General features: G+C 39.2%; 2 protein-coding genes across 2 annotated transcripts in view; both read left to right on the forward strand.

Annotated features, from left to right (window-relative positions):
• srsf2b (serine and arginine rich splicing factor 2b) overlaps positions 1-21,054 on the forward strand; it is a 92,064-nt gene that overhangs the window by 68,663 nt on the left and 2,347 nt on the right. The window lies entirely within an intron of this gene.
• Positions 2,589-13,318, forward strand: arl6ip1 (ADP-ribosylation factor-like 6 interacting protein 1). The gene is made up of 6 exons (XM_033971731.2): positions 2,589-2,754; positions 4,413-4,546; positions 5,646-5,765; positions 6,882-6,999; positions 10,291-10,375; positions 11,977-13,318. The coding sequence occupies exons 1-6, from the start codon at positions 2,719-2,721 to the stop codon at positions 12,093-12,095; spliced, it is 612 nt and encodes a 203-aa protein (XP_033827622.1). The 5' UTR covers positions 2,589-2,718; the 3' UTR covers positions 12,096-13,318.

The raw sequence follows: 21,054 nt of genomic DNA on the forward strand, positions 1-21,054 counted from the left end.
AGCACATCAAAATGATCCTAAATCAGCTAAAAAAATCTTAGACAATAAATTTAGTGTTGACCAGTGTTATTATTATTGAACATTCAAAAAGTGCTATGCTGATGGTAACTTTTCTTGTCCCTCCTCCTTGTTTTGCTCTGACTTGTGTTGTTATTTTGTTTTCAGTGCGGATCCTTTTTCAACTGTTGAGCTCTTTTTTGTTTGTTTTGTTAGATGCTCCTAGCTCTTCTTCCCCAGTCTGAGTTTGCTTTCTAACTTTCAGGGTTTTTTTTTTCGCTTAGTTTCTCAAAAAGTCCCTGTTTTCGTTTTGTTGAGTGTGGATGAGATTTACAAAAATGACAGGTGATCCTCCAAATCTGCATTTTCCATCTGTCAATCTGCAAGCAACGCAAAAGAATAAAAGTGTTGAGATTAAACAACTTTGACTGGAAAAATAAATGGACGTAATTGTTAACAGTGAAACAAAAGTGAAGTAATTGATTTGTAACATAACGTTTGTACGTGCATGTAATGACCCTGCAATGACATCTAAACATAGCCCATATGATATGAGGACGCATTTTACAAGAAAAGTGACCTTTTAGTCTTCAATCCATTTGGTGGCTTCTTCTCTGACCTGACACCCTCATAAAAATGCCACTATATCAGAAATTTAGTCATTCATCATGGATCTGTAAAATAATTATATTATTATTAATTATACACTAGTCACAGCATAAAACCTACTAATATCATGATATTCACATCCAAAGCAAGTCTTCCTCCAAAACTGTAAATGGCCAGATCCAGAATCCACTGTAAACACATGCATAATTATAACTTTTAATATCGTTCGTCTTAAATATATGCTTTTGTCCGCTAGCGCTCTATAGACTACTATAGCCAGCTGACTCCCAGTGCAGAGGGTTTGGAGTGATCCGATTGTATCCTCACAGACAGCAGGACTTTGAGCAAAACTTGACCAACACACATGGGGACAGTTTGTAAACAATGGCCTCCTGTATTCTTGTGGATATTTAACAACATTCACTATTTTTTGTTGTGCGTCATGGCGCATGGAGCTGCTCGGTTTAGTCTTGGTTGTGCGCGGGGACAGAGATGGATCATTTGCGGATATAGTGATGTCTAAGCAAGGACGGAGCGACCACCGGGTATGATCAGTGCTGTTGGTGATGACTGACGGTCGTCTGCACGAGGAAACAGCGGATCTGCCCCGCAGTCTGTCCCTGAGCCAGGTGCGCGCAGAGCACACCTCTCATGTGCTGCGCACGGCCTGGTGTTTACTACAGGGAGAACACGGGCAGCGGGCAGGTTTACTGAGACTCACTCTCATCTAGACTTATCAGGGCCACTAGCCAAAAGGCCACCTCACTGAAAACGTTTGAAATTGATTTTAAATATTTCACATACCCATAATAAGATAATAGTCATTACCTGCTTCGAAAAGACGGTATAAAAACCCGGGTGAAGGAGAAGGTTGTTTTGTCTCTCAAGTTTTTCTACTTTGATTTTGAGTTTATTCTCATATATATGAGAATTTTTTTTTTTTTTCCGGAAAGGCTATGAGAAAAGGAATAAGAAATTTTGATCTAGAACTGCGCTTTTTTTTTTTACACTCGTGTGCAATATATATTTTATATACAGTATATTCATTTTTTTTTTACACTCATGAGTACTGTTGCACTGTTTGTGCAAAGTAATTTCTTGTATTTGTACTGTACCTTGCACAGGTCACGGGGTCGGTTTGACAGAAGATCCCGGTGCTGATTCACGGTGGTGATTAAACCAGATACAGTTTCTTTAGACAGAAAAACTTCGTGAAGTTGAATCTTGTATTCATTGAGTTTACAGTTTGCTCCGTGCTGCTTTTGGCCTCCAGCGTCAACGTGGTGACGCAGTTACGCACAGTGCGGTGCGTTCACGTGTCAAAGGGTCATAACTGCGCTCTTATTTTAAATTTCAGTTAGATTTGTTGCAATAATTATGTTTTTTCTTCTGAAGAATCACTCACTTTGAAACAAGATTATTGAGACTTTTTAAAACAATTTAATTATGATAACCTTTATTTATTATTTATTTAAAAAATTTCAGTCTTTAAACAAAGTACAAAACACTTATTATATAAATATGCACAAATTAAGAAATATCTAATCAAGACATAAATATCTAATAAAAATAGACTTAGATATAATCATTTAACGACAATATTAGAAATATTCTGAATGAAGTTAGGATACAAAAATGAGTAAAATATTAAAACACAACACTGCAAGTACAAGAATAATATGAGGCTACAAAACTATTAACTAGTACATTTTAGAAATAAATTAGAACACATTTTTCAACAAATTCAGTCAAAACATCTTAAAATTAAATTAGATTAAGCCTAAAACATCATATGACCTACCTAGCAAAATTTTTAAGTTATTAGAAAATGAAATACAAAGATTGTTTAATAGTACGATTTGGTTGTCCTCACAGATTTGTAAATAATCCTTTGAAACGTTAAAGTTGCAGAGTTACTACATTTCCCGTGATGCTTTGCGCAGATTTTGGGGATAAAAACATCCGCCCCGAGCTCAACCGTTAGTGACGCCGAGGCAGCAGCAGCAGTAGCAGCAGCGGAGGCCATCGCAGCTCCGGGGACTTTTCACGTATTTTCCGACAAGAACAAACAACTCGGGCCTTAAAAACCGACCCGTGTGAGACAGAAACACCATGACTGAAGCCGACAACAAGAGCGCGAACGTCCTGGTGAGTATCGATCAGAAAAAACTGTCAGAAAAGGTCGTTAAAGTGCTCCGGTGCTGTGGGCGTGAGTAATCCAGGGGACATATTTCGACTATAATCGTTTCTATCTCAAACCAGTTTGTTCAGACACGGTTAAAGTATCAGTAGGTGCGAGTAAACGATAAGATTTGGCTGTAATCTCTCGTCTCTTAAAGCTTGTCTCCATCCTGACAGGTGATGGCTAGTTTAACATTAGCACGTTAGCTTAAAACAGCGTTACGAGTGTGGCCTGTAGCTAATAACACGCTGTCATTTTAACCTGAAATCCGCTGAATCACATCGCATTGTCCCGCATGTTTTGCACAGTCCCCGGATGCTCCTTTTGACAAGCCATTTGTTATGTCCAATCGTAAAAATAAGACTTGACAAAAGCTGCACTGTGTAACCTTTAGCTCGCTTGTCTCCATGGAGATGTTATTGCTTTGCCCGGAACGTTCCACAGTATGGTATTTTAAGGTATTTTGTAAACTGGAGGCAAACAGGCGACTCGAGGCCAAGTTATAAGCTTTTCAGGGCAGTAAAAACGCTTGTAGTCGATTCAAGAATTGAGAAATAAGGTTAATGTCCTACTGTGGAACATTCTAGGCGAAGTTCCACCATCTTCATAAACACAAGTAGGTAATGAACCCTCTAAAAGTGTACTTTTCAACAGCTGATCTTAGAATAGATGTCACACACAGTAGCCCATTTCAGTAGTGTTTCCCATAGATGTTACGATGGCAGAAATATTTTTTTGTTTGAATTAAATTTTATTTGTGGAGTGTAAATGTTTAAACTTTGAGCAATAGTGTTTGACCAGAGTAAACAATGCGCAACTAGGGATGCACTGATGCACTACTGGTGTTTGGAAATATTTGGGTGAGAACAGAATAAGAGGTTTTGAGTAAAACAATTGTATTGGCGTAGCTTAATCTCTTGCAGAAGAAAGAGCAAATAGAGAAAAGAGTTGGTCAGGTAGGAAAGAGAGGGAGCATGGGGCAGTCCACACGGAGTTTTGTACAGGCTGGTACATGGGCATGTACACAGGTCAAAATGACATGAATAATGAGGGAGGGGGAGGGGGGTATATACCTTTACACTGGCATTTGATATTGGTGCTGACATTGAACATTTGGTGGATCAGGTGTCATTCCAAGATATCTGCTCAATATCCCATTTTGGTCGATAAACGGGTGTGATCAGACAATTTACTGGCCCAAAACATCTGATATTAAACTGGTATTTTATACTAAGCTGTTCTGTGAAAAAATGCATTTGGATATTTATTATTATTATTATTTTTTTTTTACGTCATACTGTTTGTGTTTTAAAGGAAATAAATTATATTTTCAGTTTGGGGATATAGAGAAATATTGTTCAAAAAATATATTCTGAATTCAAGCAAAAACGTCAACACAGCAAAATATTAGGTCTTCAAATGGATCATAAAATGCAGTTCTGAGTCAGACTCTACAATATTATACAGTCTATAGTCCTGACAATGATCCTGTGATCTCCAGTACCTCCCTAACTGGAGGATTAACCTGTTCTGAATCATTTACATCAGGGGACTCTGGTTCTGTGTGGCTTGGTCTTTGGTGGTGGTCTCTCTGCTGTTTCTGAGGTAAGTGCTCTGTGTACAGGCGCAGGAGACGGCGCAGCTGGAGGAGCAGTTGCAGGCCTGGGGAGAGGTGATCCTGGCTGGAGACCGTGTGCTGCGCTGGGAGAAGCCCTGGTTCCCTGGAGCTTTATTGGCCGTCACCTCTCTGCTTTTCCTGTGAGTCTATCGCACACACAAAACGCGCACACACACAGGAACTTTTTAAAAGTGTGTTGGACCCAGATAAGAGCAGGTCATATATTACACAAAATTGATTCTTTTGAGTTTTAAGCCACGTTAGAGAGTCTGCTTGGATTGGATTGTGACTAAATTAGGCCGATACAGCGACTACAGTCAGCTACAGTGTTAGCAACATCAGCGTGCAGAGAACGCCCAGAGCAGCTAAAACTGCTAAAACATTATTGATGACAGAAGTGGTATTTGTTTTATCTCTGTGTTGACGTCTTTACGGAGTCTTATGAGTGAAAATAAATCTTTACACAAATCCAGCAGAGGAGCAGAGCCTAATGCTAACTTGTTTACATATGTAAAGTAGCCATGTGCTTCAGGCTTCTCCTGTTTTTACAGGCCTCAAATATGAATCATCTGGTGAAAACACACTGCCTTTAGAATCAGTGAGATAAACATCACCTTATGTGTCTGTGTCTGAAGCTGCTGCTCTGTGGAGGAGTTTAACATTATTCTACACTATTATAACTAATTATTAGGCTCTTTTAGTAGGACTTTTTATTTCTGGTGATGATCTAATTCAACTGGGGCTAAATTAACTATGGAATACTTCATTATTTCTAAAGGCACAGCCTAAATTGTGTAAGTAAAATTATAAAAAAAATTATCTGTACCTAGATGAGCTCGGTCATACTGGTTGATCTCTAGACCTTAGACCTAGTTTCCACCTGCTGCAGTCAGTTTGTGTTTGGACACATTTTGGACCTGGATTAGTCTGAGTCCTGATGGTGTATGGTACAATAATGAGATACGGTAATCCATCTAATGAGGTTAATCAGAACCTTTTATGCTCACACTGCTCACACCTTCTCTGTAAATGCACACACCCATTGACTCCATTTACACACCCACATGTCTTTGTTTGACGATGCACTTTTAAAGCCAACTGTTTATGAAGGAATTTTAGATCAGGATCGTCTGCAGTCTTCACAACCAGGCCTCCCATGTTAACTCTCCAAAGTTGGGTTTTGAATTGCTGTTTATAATGCCATGGACTCCACTGACCCATTGACCTGTGTGTGTTCAGCCTGATCTACTACCTGGACCCCTCTGTGCTCACGGGACTGTCCTGCTCCGTGATGCTGTTGTGTCTCGCCGATTACCTGGTGCCCACGCTTGCTCCTCGTGTCTTTGGATCCAACAAGTGGTATGATTCACTAATGAGAGAATAGTTTTGGTTTTATAGACTTGATAAGATTTGACAAAAATGTCTTTGCTGCTCATTTTTTGCACACATCTCTTTTGCTGCATGTTTAGACCTGTCATGATGATCACTACATCAACCTATCGTTTAGTACATGACAGATGGAACAGTCATTTTTGGAGGTTCTTTCTTTCTAGCTTTCTTGCTTTAAATTCTGTACTAATGGAGTAATTTATTCAAGCCTTTATTTAACTATTGCTCAAATCTTAGACACAAATTAAGTGTTGCATTATTTTATGTGTTTATTGCATCTCATAATTTTAACAATATTGTCAATTTTAACAATGTTTTGTGAATAACTCAATTTTATCGTCTATATTTACTTCATCTCTATATCGCACTTCAAATTTTCTAATCGTAACAAGCCTATACGTGTATGGTGAATTTGGATTATTGTGGAAGAATCATCATTTTTATACTACTAAGCAGTTACTGACATGAATTAATAATTTTTGCAAAACTTTACATTAGCTTTAGCCTAATGTAACTTTTAGGGTTGCAATGGTTCGAGTGAATAATTCAGAACTAGCAGGTTCAGAATTATTTGCTGTGCCGTTTAGAGCAGGTTCTAGAGAGGACTGTGCTGTGCCGTTTAGGAAAAGTGCTTTTGCTTATGGAGCAGGTCAAATGTGGAACACACTGCTGCTCATGCACAAGGAGCTCTCAACACTGGCAGCATTCTCAAAAGCTTTAAAACAGTGGTTGCTCCAGGGTCAAATATGAGAGTGTGTGTGTTTGTGTTCGTATGGTGAGTGTGTTTGTGTTATATTTGCTTTTGTACAATCTGTCTGATTCTGTGAAAATAACCAATTAAAGTCAATCAACATTGTTCAAAGAGGAATTTTCCAGAATCTTTGTAGAAACCACAATGATCATGATTCACCAACACAACACGTGCTGTATATTTTATCTTTCCTTCTCAGAGGTTAGTCCCTTTGTATCTCAGACCTCGTGCTATTGCCCTCACTGGGGAGCACAGACCTTTAGTCGCCATGTTGAGTCCACACTGTGCTGTGATTGGTCAGTTCCACCTGTCACTCACTTTTGTGCTTCTCACAGGACCACAGAGCAGCAGCAGCGTTTCCATGAGATCTGTGGAAACCTGGTGAAGACTCAGCGTCGTGTGGTGGGCTGGGGCAAGAGGCTGTGTGCGCTCAAGGAGGAGAAGCCCAAAGTGGTACATGACACACTGTATCTGATCTTAACCCGGCTCACACCAGACCATAGACTGTAGATATAAATGGACATGGCTAACATCCTAGCCACTGCGTTCCAAATAGGAAGTGATCATGGGCTCCATTGACTCTGGCTCCAATTCACTTTACATTGAAAAACTGTGGGCTCTGTGTAACTGCTGCTGTCAGGCTCATCATTTTTTGTCTTAAATGTTTGTATTAACCTGCTCTACATGATCCTGGTGTTCTTATTTCGCTATTGTGACTGTAAATCAAGATATGAACATTTAATAAGAGACAAATCAGCTGCCTTCTTTCCTTGAGGTTGCTCCTGCTAGCGTTAGCAGCACTATCAATCAAACCTGTTGCCAAGCGCCTGCCCCCTGCCAAACCAGCGGTGCGGGCTGGATGGGGCGGTACCTCCAACTGCCTCGCTCCTGTTTGCAATTCCGACCACGAGAATAGCCCAGCTCACACCAGACTGATAGAAATAGAGGAACAAAAATCAAACTTTAGTTAAATTCAAGTTAGAAAGGCAGACATCGTTCCCTCCACAAATGCACAAAGCGATTCTCTCTGTGCGTCATTTATCTGACGAGGATTACAATGAGATTTCCAATATTTGTTTAAAAAGTAGGATTCTGCTCAGAGTGCACAGTAACAACTCCAGGGGAATTCACATTTGAGAGAAGAACTGAAATCTGAACTGCTAAACTAACACAAGAATCCCACGTTTTTTAAGAACATGTTTGTAGAGCTCTAGACTAGGTGCATTGCATTTTCTTTATCCAAATAACTGCAGCCTTAGGGATTGAGCCTTGATTAGTTCTGAACGGCCCTTTTGACAGCGTTCCTTGCCATGAACATTTAAATGCATTTACTAATACTACAAAAATATCTGAGATCAGCTGTGTCCAAACTGGAATATGGAGCACAGAACAGAGCTCAGTCTATTCTCAGCTGCTCCATTTAACACCATAAACTGGGTTAAAGCTGGATTTTTCCACATAACTTGAACACATCACATGAGCTCACGCGCTTCAGACAGATTGGCTTTAGTTTCACAACCTTTTTTTTTAATGACTCAACTTAAAAAATTGCAGAGCATGAAAACAAAATGGGCTAAATGTGAGATTACGCTGCACTTTCACGTTCCATGTTGATATTTATGGATTTAGTGAAATACAAAACATTAATGAACCAAATGTGGTATTTTCAAACAGACAAAAATGAGCCAAACTAAATCATCTCTGAAGGGGCAAGAAACACAAATGTTCAAATCATTTCATATTGTCAACATAAAGCTCAAGTCACTTTAGACACAGATACAGTGGGACAAGGAAACTTGCCCCCAACTTTTACTTGAGTACTGTTACTTCAATAAAATATTACTCAAATAAGTACTTTTCTTCTAGTAGCATACTTTTAATCTTAAATAACTTCTCTGGTGGAGGAGCTGTTTCCTGCTCGTCTCCATGGAGATGTTTTTGCGTTGCCTGGGATTCCACAATATGGCATTAAACTTAATAAAAGCCAAAGTTAAATCTGTCAATAAAACCTAGATAAGACGTTTTGTGGCTCATCCAAGCTGCTTCTTCAGTTCAGTGAAACATCTTCGCTCCCTGTGGCTTTTACTATGGATCAGAACTGGGCGACTGAGGGATTACTCAGACGTTAAACTTTTTTTCTTTTGCGTTTATTCAGTTGCATGTGTTTGTTACTTAACGTCTTGAACTAAAAACATTCTAACTTTACATGGAGAGAGATCATTTTTAATGCCACTGTGGCAAAGTAAGTCTCCATGCAAACTTTAACAATTGAGCTTTTCTTACAGCGCCCTAAATATCATCTCTGCAATTAATACGATATAAGGTTTTAAAAAATTGCAAAATTGAGGAATATTATGAAACAAGTTTACTCCTGACTTTCATATTTGCAAAGCAGATTATTGTGCAGTTACAGTTGGAGATCTGTACAAATGTAGTTTAAGACTGTTTACAAGTTCTTAAATATTAGCATATGATAAGAATGAAACATTAAAAACTTTAACCATATGAAAACAAGCAGTCCCTGCATAATTGCCCAGTGTGTAAAACGTGTGTGTGTGTGTGTGTATGTGTATATATATATATATATATATATATATATATATATATATATATATATATACGCTTTGAAAATTTTGCATAATGGTCTGATTTAATTAAAGACTGAGTGTCTTATCTCCCCTGAATGTTTGGTAACGAGCAGATCTGCAGGCTTAATCGTAATCATATTGAAATGGTAATTTGAACGGTCCCTTGGTTCTTTTATTTGACAATGCATGTGCTAATCAACAGACTTTAATACAACATGAATGTAAACACACCGGATTACAGCCAAAGGCTAATTTCCATCCGTTGTCCCTTTCACAAACGACAATCTCCAGTCTTATTCTGCATTAAAAACGTCTAACCCTGTAATTTAGATCTGTACAAACATGTTGAGAAATGTGATTCTTGTAATAGTTCATCAGTTCAGATTTCAGTCTTGTTGTCAATTCTTCTGGAAGAGGTGAAAATATGAACTTAAAACATAAAGCCCTCATAACCAGCTAGTTCAGCTCTGCACAGCCAGAAAAACAACAGAAAAAATACTTTCAGTTTACATTGTGCTGCATTAAGGTAAAAGGCCCAGATTACACCACTTTCCGATCTGTTACAATGTCGTTTCCTCATCACAAACAGACCTGGAATTGTGTGTTAAACATGGGTGAATGAAACAAAACACAACTTCTGCATATTTAGGCTGAGTTCTTCTCTCAAACAGAAAACACTCTGTTCCACCTTGTGATGTCATGTGGTAATAAAATCCATACACCTTCACTATTTAACTTAACAGCTACCCTTTTACCTTTAGTTTAACTACCGCTACATGACATCAAAGCTCAAAATGCTGTGTTCCACCTCATGGAGATGCAGACTAATCATAAAGTGTTACTCAAACATGTGTGTATGAAACAAAACACAACAGTCCAGGTGTGTTTTTGAGGAGGTAAAAACATAAAATGGCTTAAAGCTCAGAAGAATCCATGTTATGTAATATAGGACTTTTTAAACTCTAGAAATAAAAGGTTAATTCATGCACTTACTACTTAAAACACTTCAGTGGTTTATTTCTATTTAATTGACCTTTTTATTTAATCCAGAATGTCCCACTGGGTCAGTCCAGTTCTGAAACGTGACTGTGCCTGTGTATTTCTTATGTAAGTGTCCTCAGTGCAGCTGGTGTAACTCGACCCTCTCTCTCCTCAGTACTTTGCCTCTGTCATCACGTCTCTTCTGGTCATGGCCTGGGTCGGACAGCAAGTCCACAACCTGTTCCTCACTTACCTGATCGGTGAGTACAGGTGTATAGAACGTTTATCCGAGAGGTGTGTAGTACAGGTGTATGTGACAGTTGCCTGAGAGGTGAGTACAGTCTAAAAAGTATTAAGGACACCTTATAGTTTCCCTTTGGCTCAGTCTGTCGTCTGCCCTACAGCCCATATATCCAAAAATGCATACATTTACATTTAAAGTGAAACTATCGTTCAAGTTTGAGGTTGAAAATGTGGTGTTTGCCGTTCCCTCTGTTTTGTGTGCCTTCGGGTAATGGAACTTGCACTCATAAAGCAATAATATTGTGGATGTTTTAATTTCACTTATGTTAAAGATGCAGCACCTGATTTTTATCTGATCTTTAAAATGAACTGGTTCTGTTTTTCATGTTTTTAATGGTTTCCTGTGGTTATCACTCACTTCTTTCTGCAGAGTGTTTTAACAGTACCCAGCTAGTTCCAGTCAGGACAGTAATGTCCAAGTGATTTTGGCGCAACTCTACAAAACAGGACGGGGAGCTGACAACATGTTAAACAAACACAAATAAAATGAAACATTTCACCAGAGGACACTTGTGTGTTTACAAAGGGACGTCTTTGTGAGTTGGGGCTAATGTTAATTTCAGAGCCTAATATTTATTGCAGTTGGTACTTATTTAATCATCACCTATAAATAATTGGGTCGTCCTGACAGAACATTAAATGTAACATAACTAAATTAAATGTACTAATAAAATGCATTAGCATTTACAGAGATGTCTTTTTGTAAACACAGAAGACTTCTCCAGTGAAGTTCTCTTTTGTAAAGTGTTTCAGCTGTTGTCAGTGACTCCCGTAGCTCCCTGTCACTGCCTTATCCGTCTGGATTTACTGATTTTTAGCACAACTGCAAAAACCTCAGATCCTGCTTTACAGAGGAAATGGTCGGGCCAACTGGATCAAGCCTGGTACTTTTGTCAGAGCGACAGTCGATCAATTACAAGAATGAACATATAAACTCATTGCAATGTTTCTGTGTTCATTTTGCGTAACTCGCGTGTCATTCAACAGTTGAACACTCACTGTTGTATACGACTGCACTGCACTTTGATTCAGTCTTAACTCTCAGAACAGCAGAAAACACAGACTAGTTGTTTAACTCTTACATAATGGTGATTTCCTCCGGTGGTTCAGTTGTGTTGAGGACACAGAGTTCCTTTGTCACTGTGAAAACCTGCTCAGTCTGACTCACTTCACCTGGAGCAGAGTCATGACTGTGTGAGCCCAGACCTGTCCCACTAAGGAGAGCCATGACCTCACGGCTAAAGGAAAGAAACGCTTTAGCCATGAGGACTGTAGGAAACGCCCGGGGGAATGTAAAGGCAGAAATGACACAAGACGTGTTTCCTCATGTCAGGTAATGCAGGTTTGGAGCTCACTGAGCTATAAAGATGTCATCATAAACTTCAATCAATCATGAACCCAAACCACTAGAGTGCCGTAGACCTGCAGTTCTTTACAAATAAAGGAAAGGAAAAGTGTTTGGAAGTGAGACAAGCTCCTGAGCAGCCAGTCCCTCCTATATCTCGTCTGAATCCAGAAAAGTCTTGTATAAATTTCTTGTTTTGTTTTTTTCCCGTAGTGAGCTTCCTGCTGCTGCTGCCTGGTCTGAACCAACATGGCGTCATCTCAAAGTACCTGGGCATGGCCAAGAGGGAGATCAACAAGCTGCTCAAACAGAAGGAGAAGAAGAACGAGTAGACGAAGGAATATAGCGATGGAACGGAGAGCAAACGAGAGCGAAGAAAAGTCACATTTGAAAAAAGAGAGCGCGCTGAACCGAAGCCCCGCCTGCTCAGTCCGCCCCTGAGCAAGACGAGCACTTTTGTTTGACCCTTAAGTTTAGTTTCCCCACAACCTCTTTGATATATCACATGTTTCTTCATGATCTGGTCTGAGCATGCAGCCTCTAAGTGAAGGTGCCATGATCGCTTTAAAGGTGCAACGTGAAACTTTTCTCACGGGAGTGTCCAGCACCCGTTTGTCGCCATGGAAATTCTCGCTTTGCCTGGAATGTTCTACAGTATGGCATGAAACATATCCATCTATTTTGTATATATTAAATTACAGGTTCAGTTTCTTTGGGGAGCGGGGTCGCCTCTCCACAGATATGACCTGTGACTTGGCTTGGTGGTGCCCTATGCTTGTGAAGGTGGTATACTGTGTGTTTTGTTTTTAAGATGGTAAAAATATGAAAAGGTCATTTTAAACAGTTTGCAGTTCTCCAAAGTTATTCCTCACTTATTGTACTTATTATAAACTCATCATGGTGAACAGTTACGATGCTCAGAATTTATAAGTGCTTTTCACAGCTTTGAGACCAGATCGGAGTTTTGCTGTCACGAAATTGCTAACAACGCACGAAAATCTCTAGCTACGCACTTATCGGACAGTAAACCGCTTTATAATTAAATGCAGACAGGCGTCACACCGCGTTTATTTATTTTTTTTACCCCAAGAACCGCTCAGAAAATACATCTGTACTGGGGCAAGACGCGTTTTGCTATGGGGAAAAATCATGTACAGGACCTTTTTTAATGTGGACATTCCAGGCATAGTAATATCTCCACAGCGACAATCAGGTGGCGAAACCCATACCAGAAAAGTCCAGCAGTGCATCTTTAAATTTGGTTTCCTTTTTGGAGGTTTCGGCGACGCGTCTGGATTCCTTTTGACTACTGAGCGGAGCCGTAGCATCGCACACTCGGACCTGAAACGTGTGTAAGCGCTTTCTCACTAGCCTTAGTTGTATTTAAGTGGACTGTAATGCTGTTTTAGCCTCTTTACTCAGAGCCGTGTCCTGATGATGTGTAAATACTTTTTTGTTTTTATTTATGTTCTTCCTCTGGTCTCGTCACTGTGGCATTTCATTTGTTTTTTTTTCTTAGATTTCAGCGTTACAAATAAACTTAAGTGAACTTTTACTGTGGCTTTATTGCGTTATTTTTAGCTTTTTTTTTTTTTTGATGTCATAATGTCAGAGGGAAGGCATGGTCCTTTTTGTAATGCAGAGATTCACTGGTTTTGAAAGAAATGCCCAAATATAGCGGTTTTCCACCTTTTTAAGCCTCTCAAAGTGCTTTAGTGTGTTGCTCACGGACACAACAACGGCAATGTTTTTTTTTTTTTAACTTGTCATGTTAATCTTATGGCTTAAAGTCCTTTCAACTGACAACAATTTCTTTGGTGTTGGAAAATTGCACCACTTTTTGAAGATATTGTGAAATAAATTTTGACTTTTGTTTATTTACACTGACAGAAGACGCTGAACTTTGTCAGTTTTTGTTTCATGTGGATGGGCCCAGTGATTAGAGATATTGACCATAAACCAGGTCAACACGTCTGTAATCTGACAGTTGCACGGTAAACTCCACTGTAGACTTCTGACCCGTCTCAGCTCAGTTTAAAATAGTTGTACAGAGTGAGCGTTTTGACTCCCATGATTCTAAACACACGTGAGCTCTGGTCCATGTGTGGAATCTGCTGACTGCTTTAGTGGTGCATGTTTCACAGACTCGGGGCTGCTGGGTTTCAGGTGACATCACAGCGTTCTACGGGTCAGTCATCTTTAGTACAGAGGGCAGTTAATAAAGTCAATATTATCAGGTTCAACGACTGATACTTTCCCCCTTTACAGGTTATCAAAATGTCAAGTACACGTCCAGTCAGAAGTTTGGACACATCCTCTCATAGGTTTTGTTTTTTTTTTTTTTTCTTTCTTTACTACGGTCTACTTTTCAGATGCATATGAAAGACATCAAATATATGAAGCAAGATGTGTGGAATTATGAAGCAAAGGAACAAAAATATTAAATAACAATATTTTATGTTTAAATGCTCAAAGTCTCCACCCTTTGCTTTGTTGACAGTGCTGCAAAACCTTGGTCTTCTCTCATTGAGCTTCATGATGAAGTCTCCTGAAATTTCTGTGTGTAATGCCTCAGTCATCCAGGTATGACCCAGAGTAAAAGAAAAATTAAATTCAGAATGTGCTCTCGTTTCTTCATAAGGAGCATCAAATGGAAATGGTTCATTTCCTCTTTAAATTAAATTTAAAATATATAAAAAATAAAACCTCAAAGTGATCCATTGACTGTATATGATTTATATTTAGTTTATTCAGACACACACAGAAAAACAAACAAAACAATGTCAGTCACGTACACAGAATCTGTCCAATTGTGACTGAAAGGCATTGGCTGAAGCTAAGCTTATTTATGCCTTAATAATTCCATCTATAAATAACAATATACACAAGAGAAAACAATTTAAAATAATTATACAATACAGAAGAAATACATTTGCTTTTATATTCATACGGTTACCTCTGGGTATAGGTGTATATATATAATCATTAGTAGTCCTTATCATGATCATAGGTGTTATTTTTAATGATCAACATATTATTTTTACTATTTTGTTTTCTTTACATAATTTATATTATGTGATAGACAAAGTTTATACTATGTTCATTAATGTTCAGTTCAGTTGTCATAGTAACAGTTATACTCTATATACTCTATATTTTTTCTAGAATTTTTAATTTGTACGTTTTTTTGAATACTGAATTGATTGATTAATAATAATAAACAGATTATAGCGCCTCTCTCCAGGTCTGAACAGCTCCTGGACAGTGTGGAAGCCTGTGGTTATGGGCCTTATACATAACAACTGCTGTTTTAAACTCAATCAGATCGTCCAGCAGAGGGAGCTGCAGCCTCTCCAAACCGCACCTCTCACTGCAAAGTGTCTTTTTTTTTAAATTAAAAATAAAATTAAAAAAAAAAAAAAAAAGGAAGTCGAGTTAAAAATAGAAATCTCGGTTGGACGAGTTCAGAATGATGTATTTATGAGTTACTTTAAAAATGTCGTCTTGTTTTTACGGCAATAGAAAACAGTCATGCAGCGTTTAGTCTTGAAACCTGCTGGAGGAGGTTCAACTCCAGCTCTTCATTCGCTCCTCTGACTGTGTGAACCTGAGTGATCATCGTGCCCCAGGGCAGCTGTGTTAATGTTCATAATGTCTCTGTGTGTAGCTCAACACCAGAAGTGCATCAGTTTGGATTTGAATGTTTCTTCCACAGCACTTGTCCCACTCGATTTGACCTGTAAATGTGATGCTCTCTGTTCACAGTAGAATCTGAGATAAACCATTTTAACTCAGGTTTCTGTCACTTCACAAAGTACAAAACTGTAAATGCTGTTAATGGTGGGACACATTTTAAGTGTAATTATTAATCAATGTACCAGGTAGGACAGGCTCTTGGCTCGGTCCTTCTCCACTACCTTTGGAGGTGTTTCCCACCTTGATCTTGGGGTTTCCAGTCTGTACTCTGCACAGATGTTTCTGTACACTATGCCCGCCTCTTCGTTATGTCACTCCATGTTTGCTTTCCCTGCAGCATCTTACACCCTGCAGTTATGTGCTGGGTTGTCTCAGGGGCCCCTTTGCGCAGCCTACACCTTGGGTCTTGTCTGGTGTGGTAGATCTGGACCTCTATTGCTCTGGTAAGTGCCTCTGTGCTGTCCTTCAGACCAGCTCTCTCAAGCCATTGGTAGGATTTCTTGATATCAGGCATTTCAGTTATGTTCCAGTGGTACATCCCGTGTAGGGGCTTGTCCTTCCATGATGGTTCCACCAACACCTCTTCCTCTGCGCTCCACTGTCAGAGACATTCACCACAGACCACTTTTTTTTTTTTTTTTAAAAGAAAACACTAAACTGGAGCTCAACACTTCCAAATTCGCTCTTATTCTGGATGTCAATTTTCCATTTATTTTTTCCAAAGACTTATAATATTTTCACATATTTAGAGTTCAAAGGCGTCGCAGAGGTTAATCAGCTATGTTGTTTTTAAGTCCAAAAAAATGCAAAAAACACATGATTCTGCTAAATTCTTTATTAACTTAGAGGTTTATGACGTTTCAAAAACAGATTTTAAACATAAGTATAGGTCTCGTGGTCATTAGTTTCCACTGAGCTGATGTGACCTGAGCTTTTTCTTCCCCGTAAAATCAAGGTTGGTTGGTCCAGCTGAGTTATTCATTTATAGAGCTTGGGTTATTTTTAGCCTGGAATATTCCACTGTATGGCATTAAACTTGTCCATCTGTGGCGTGACTCGGCTCTGGTCTTAAAGTTGTGAAACGGGCTTATTAACTCATCATCGTGAATGATTAGGATGCTCGGAAAAGGCATTTGGAAAGTCCCTCCCCTTCTTTTCTGCTCATCTATGCAGTTCACGTTGGCAGTGTTTCAAAATAACACAGTGTAAACAGGTCACACATAAACAATGACTCTACAGTAAAGACTTTGTAACTGGTCTGGCCGCTATTCTGTGTTTAAGCACAAACGAGATGAAGACATGTGTCTGAGCTCAGAGAAAGAGGGCAGTGTTTAGGCTGTGGGTAAGAGGTCAGGGTCGTAACACCAGGGGTCAGAGGTCAGGATTGTAACATGAGGAGTTGGGGTCAGAGCCATATTATGAGGGGTCAGGGGTCAAGGTCATAACATTGGTTTTATTCAGTTCACCCAAAATAAACACCCAAAGCTTTAAAGTGCAGTATTCATTTACTCCACAATCTGACACTGATGGAAGCAAAGCTGCCCCATCAACCCAAGACATGTAAAACATACACTTCATGTACACTCTAAGTTTGACGTCACTTTCAAAGACACGAGGAACTGTGGCAAAATGGAAAAACACACAAAAGTGTGAGGAGACATCATCTTTTAACAGCTCTATTGTCCCCATTACACAACATTTTGTAACTGAGAGGTCATTTTTAACCCCAACAGTGTTGAAACATTAACCAAAGCACACAGATAAGTACACTGAACAAGTCTTCATTTATTTGTTATCATTAGTTCAAGTTTTTAAATGGCAAAACAAAACCACCATTATTGTGGATAAAATGGACATGACTCTTGACAACCAGCTCAATAAAACCAGGACCAGGCAGCAGCAGCTCCTGGGCTGGTCTAATCAGGCTCATGGTCAGTCAGGGCGTGTTCTAAACCAGGACTAAACCAGGACTAAACAAAGACTAAGCCAGGACTGAACCAGGATTAAAGGTGGACCTATAATTGACACTGATCGCTTAATTATTGATAGGTTGTTCTTCCTCTGATCCAGAGGTTAGAGGTTCAAATCCCAGTCTTGCAAATGTTATATAAATGTGAACATTTCATTTATTGTTTGGATGTTTTATACCAGGGGTGCTCAGACTTTTTCAGTATGTGAGCTACTTTTAAAATGATCGTGTCTGAAAGATCTACCACCTAATACAAAAATGTTAAACATATATTTATTTGTAAATGTATTATGAATTCTTACATGTACAGTGCATTTTGATGGACCTTGTACAACGTCATGAGATAATACTGCACAACACAGTTTAACTTCTTACATGTTCATAGTTACTTGAATGATGATTACTGCTCTGACACTGAATAGAATCAGTGAGGGATGAATAGTTCAGGCAGAAGCTTCTGACAGGAGCCAGGAGTGAAAGTGATAACAGAGCTAATCATGTTGATCACGGTTTTGTCTTATTTTTATAGCCATAAAAATCATGTTAAACGAAGTATCAGAATTTACTGCATTTTTTCACACAACTACTTCTATTTTACACATCCATCCGTATTTTTTCTTTTACGTATCGAATAAATGAGTGAAAATCCCCGCAGCCCCCGCGCTCTCATTCGTCACCTTCAGGACAACAGAGGCAGATTACTGTGATGATGGAAAAATATTTAGATAGCCCCATGTCTCCGCTTTGAGACGCCGTTTGAATTTACATGAGAGCACGACTGGGTGCGGAGTTACGCTGCTGGAAAGTCCGCACCGCGAGTCTATCTGCGACGATAGGATCCAACACTATAGAGTTAAACTGACTCGCGCTTGTTTATGCAGCGCCCACGATGTGACCAGGGTCAGGTGTAATCGGACTGTCCTGTATATTAGTCATGTGACTGGATGGATGACGGGACGTGATCTACACAAAATGCCTTCGCGATCGACGTAATGAACACCCCTGATTTATACAAATCTAAACCAGGTCTGAACAAGAACTAAATCAGAACCAAACTAAGACAAAACCAAGACTAAATTTGAAGAAAACAGGACTGAACGGAGTCTAAACCAGGATCAAACCAGCACCGTATTATACAGAAACCCAGATTAAACCAGAAGTAAACCTGGTCTAAACCAGACCTAAATCTTGTCTAAACTAGGTTTACACTGGGACTTAACCAGACCTACAATGGTATTGTGACCTCTGCTTGAGCCTGTTAGGCGTGTTCTATCAACATGACAACTGGATTTGGTCAATTCAAATCTCAAAAGTTTATTTTCCTGACAGTTACAATCTAATACAGGACCCGGGTCAAATGATCTGTCCCTCGTATGTGCAGCAGGCGGTCTGTCTGTCTGCCTTTCCCTGGCCCCGAAACAGAAAAATGCAACATACAACATGAATATGCGAATATTATGTTGAGCAGGTTGACGCCTCGGTTCCTCCTTCCGGCCTCGTTCACCTCTCCGGGCTGCACCGGTCTGTTTTTGGGCCTTGAGTCCACTCCGGCAGACTTATCTCTGTAAAGGAGTGTCTACACAGCCCCAACAGTTTCCCATAATTCATATCACACAATGTTGCCTTTAAAGAGAGGCTGTTATAATGAGTGAATAGTTTCAGTGTTAGAATATAGTGTTTGTTAGATATTTTCAAAAGGATACAACATTAATGAATAGTTTCAGTGTTATAGTATCAAACCAGTGCTCAAACTTTAGTATAAAAATAGTGCTTGTTAAACAACCTTCAAAAGGATACAGCATTCAAAGAATATATGAATTCAGTATAAAAATGGTGCTTGCATGACAATATTCAAAGGATATATGAATTATTATGTTTTGATATGATATATGAATTATATAATGCATCTAAGCTTTATTCAAACAAATATGCATTCAATATTTTGATATATGTATATGTGGTGCAACTAAGAAGCTTTATTACTTAGCGTAGCCTTCAAGCCAAAGGTTGTGTTGACATTTGGGGCTTGGCTCTGCACTTGTTCCAAACACATCTGTTCATTGGTGCTTAACCTGACAAATGTACAATAAGTGACATGACTGTTTCATAACCAGGCTTTGAAATATAAGCTTCTCGTTCTACTGTAAATTATCCACAACAATGCCTCACCTACAGTCCTGGTATTTCCAAAATGCAGAGTGGTTTCTGTAAATGCTAGTGATGTCAAAACAATGGATGTGAAGATAAGAGGATGAGGAGTCAATGTACCTGATTTTCACCGCCTTAAAACGTGAGAAACAGAACTAGTTAATTTTAAACAGTTTGCAGTGGCCCAAACTTACTCCTCACTTACTTAATTATTCATAGCAATTTTATTCATTTATTTTGGGCAAGTACACGTTTGACTTTATCTCACAGTGGAACATAAAACCATCCACTGACATCAGGTCGCACCAACAGAAACTAGAACAACAACAAAACAGTATGTGAGTTACATGCAAAGTTATCTGCAGTGGAGAGAAGACAATTAATAACACCCCCACTATTTAATGTCACATAATTGGCTTTGTGTTGCGTTCTTTTGAGTCATGTTTTGCATAATCGTGCATGTACCTAATGGGTGCGTTCACTCCTATTAGCATCCTGGCTAGCACTTTAGTTTTTCTTGTTTAGATTTAGGTCTGAGGTTGGCGTTATAAATAGGGGAGAGATGACATTCCTGTTCAAAGGTGGATTGTCTTCTCTCTCAAACCATTTCTTTTCTTTGGCTAAGATCTGAACCTCACTGTCTTCGAAGGAGTGGTTAGCACTGTTCCCTCTAAGCTGCGCGCGTGCTCAATTGCGCACTGCTAACACGGTCTCCGCGCACAGAAAATCTGTGCTGCGCACAAAAAAATCGAACCGGAATTGAAAATAAAATAAACACACAACAATTCATTCTGCACTATTTTTCAATGTGAGTCAGTGAGTGTGACCGGGGACGAGCTGCTCCAGACAATTATGTGATTCACATACGTATTTGCGCAGTTTATCTACGTCATTGACAGGCTCCTCATGCGCCGCTCCCTGTGTTTTAGCCGACATGGCCGATGTGGGCCGTGTCCCAATTTGCCAAATGCACCCTTTGAAGGGTCCCTTCGAAGTACTCTTCAAAGTGTAGTTTGGAGGTTCCGGTCGAGAATCTGCCCTCCTCAGTGTAGCCGCCATCTTGCTGAAGTGGGACAGGCCCACACCACGGACCGCACTTCCACCGCTGTCTTTGAGCGTACGATACGTACATTACGTACTTTATTTTTAATGATTTATTATTTAATAGAAGAAAAGTCAAGATGCCGTCGTCACAGCCGTTTCTTTCTGTTTAGATTGAATATCAATAGGCAAATATAAGTTTCAAGGTGATTTTTTTCTCAATTGTAGCTACTTCATAACTTTAACAAAATAAACCTTGTGAAAACGTAATAACAGAGACAGAGGTAACAATATCATTTTCACATTCATAGTCTATAAACCAGAGAAACTTCTATGCCGTGCCAGTTCTTTCCATCTTATTATTGTGAGGTATTTTCTAGCAGTGCAGCGCTACATCAAACTAATATCTTGATTTACTAACACGAAGGTCAATGACA

The sequence above is a fragment of the Periophthalmus magnuspinnatus genome, chromosome 8, assembly GCF_009829125.3.
Source record: "Periophthalmus magnuspinnatus isolate fPerMag1 chromosome 8, fPerMag1.2.pri, whole genome shotgun sequence".
Taxonomy (NCBI): domain Eukaryota; kingdom Metazoa; phylum Chordata; class Actinopteri; order Gobiiformes; family Gobiidae; genus Periophthalmus; species Periophthalmus magnuspinnatus.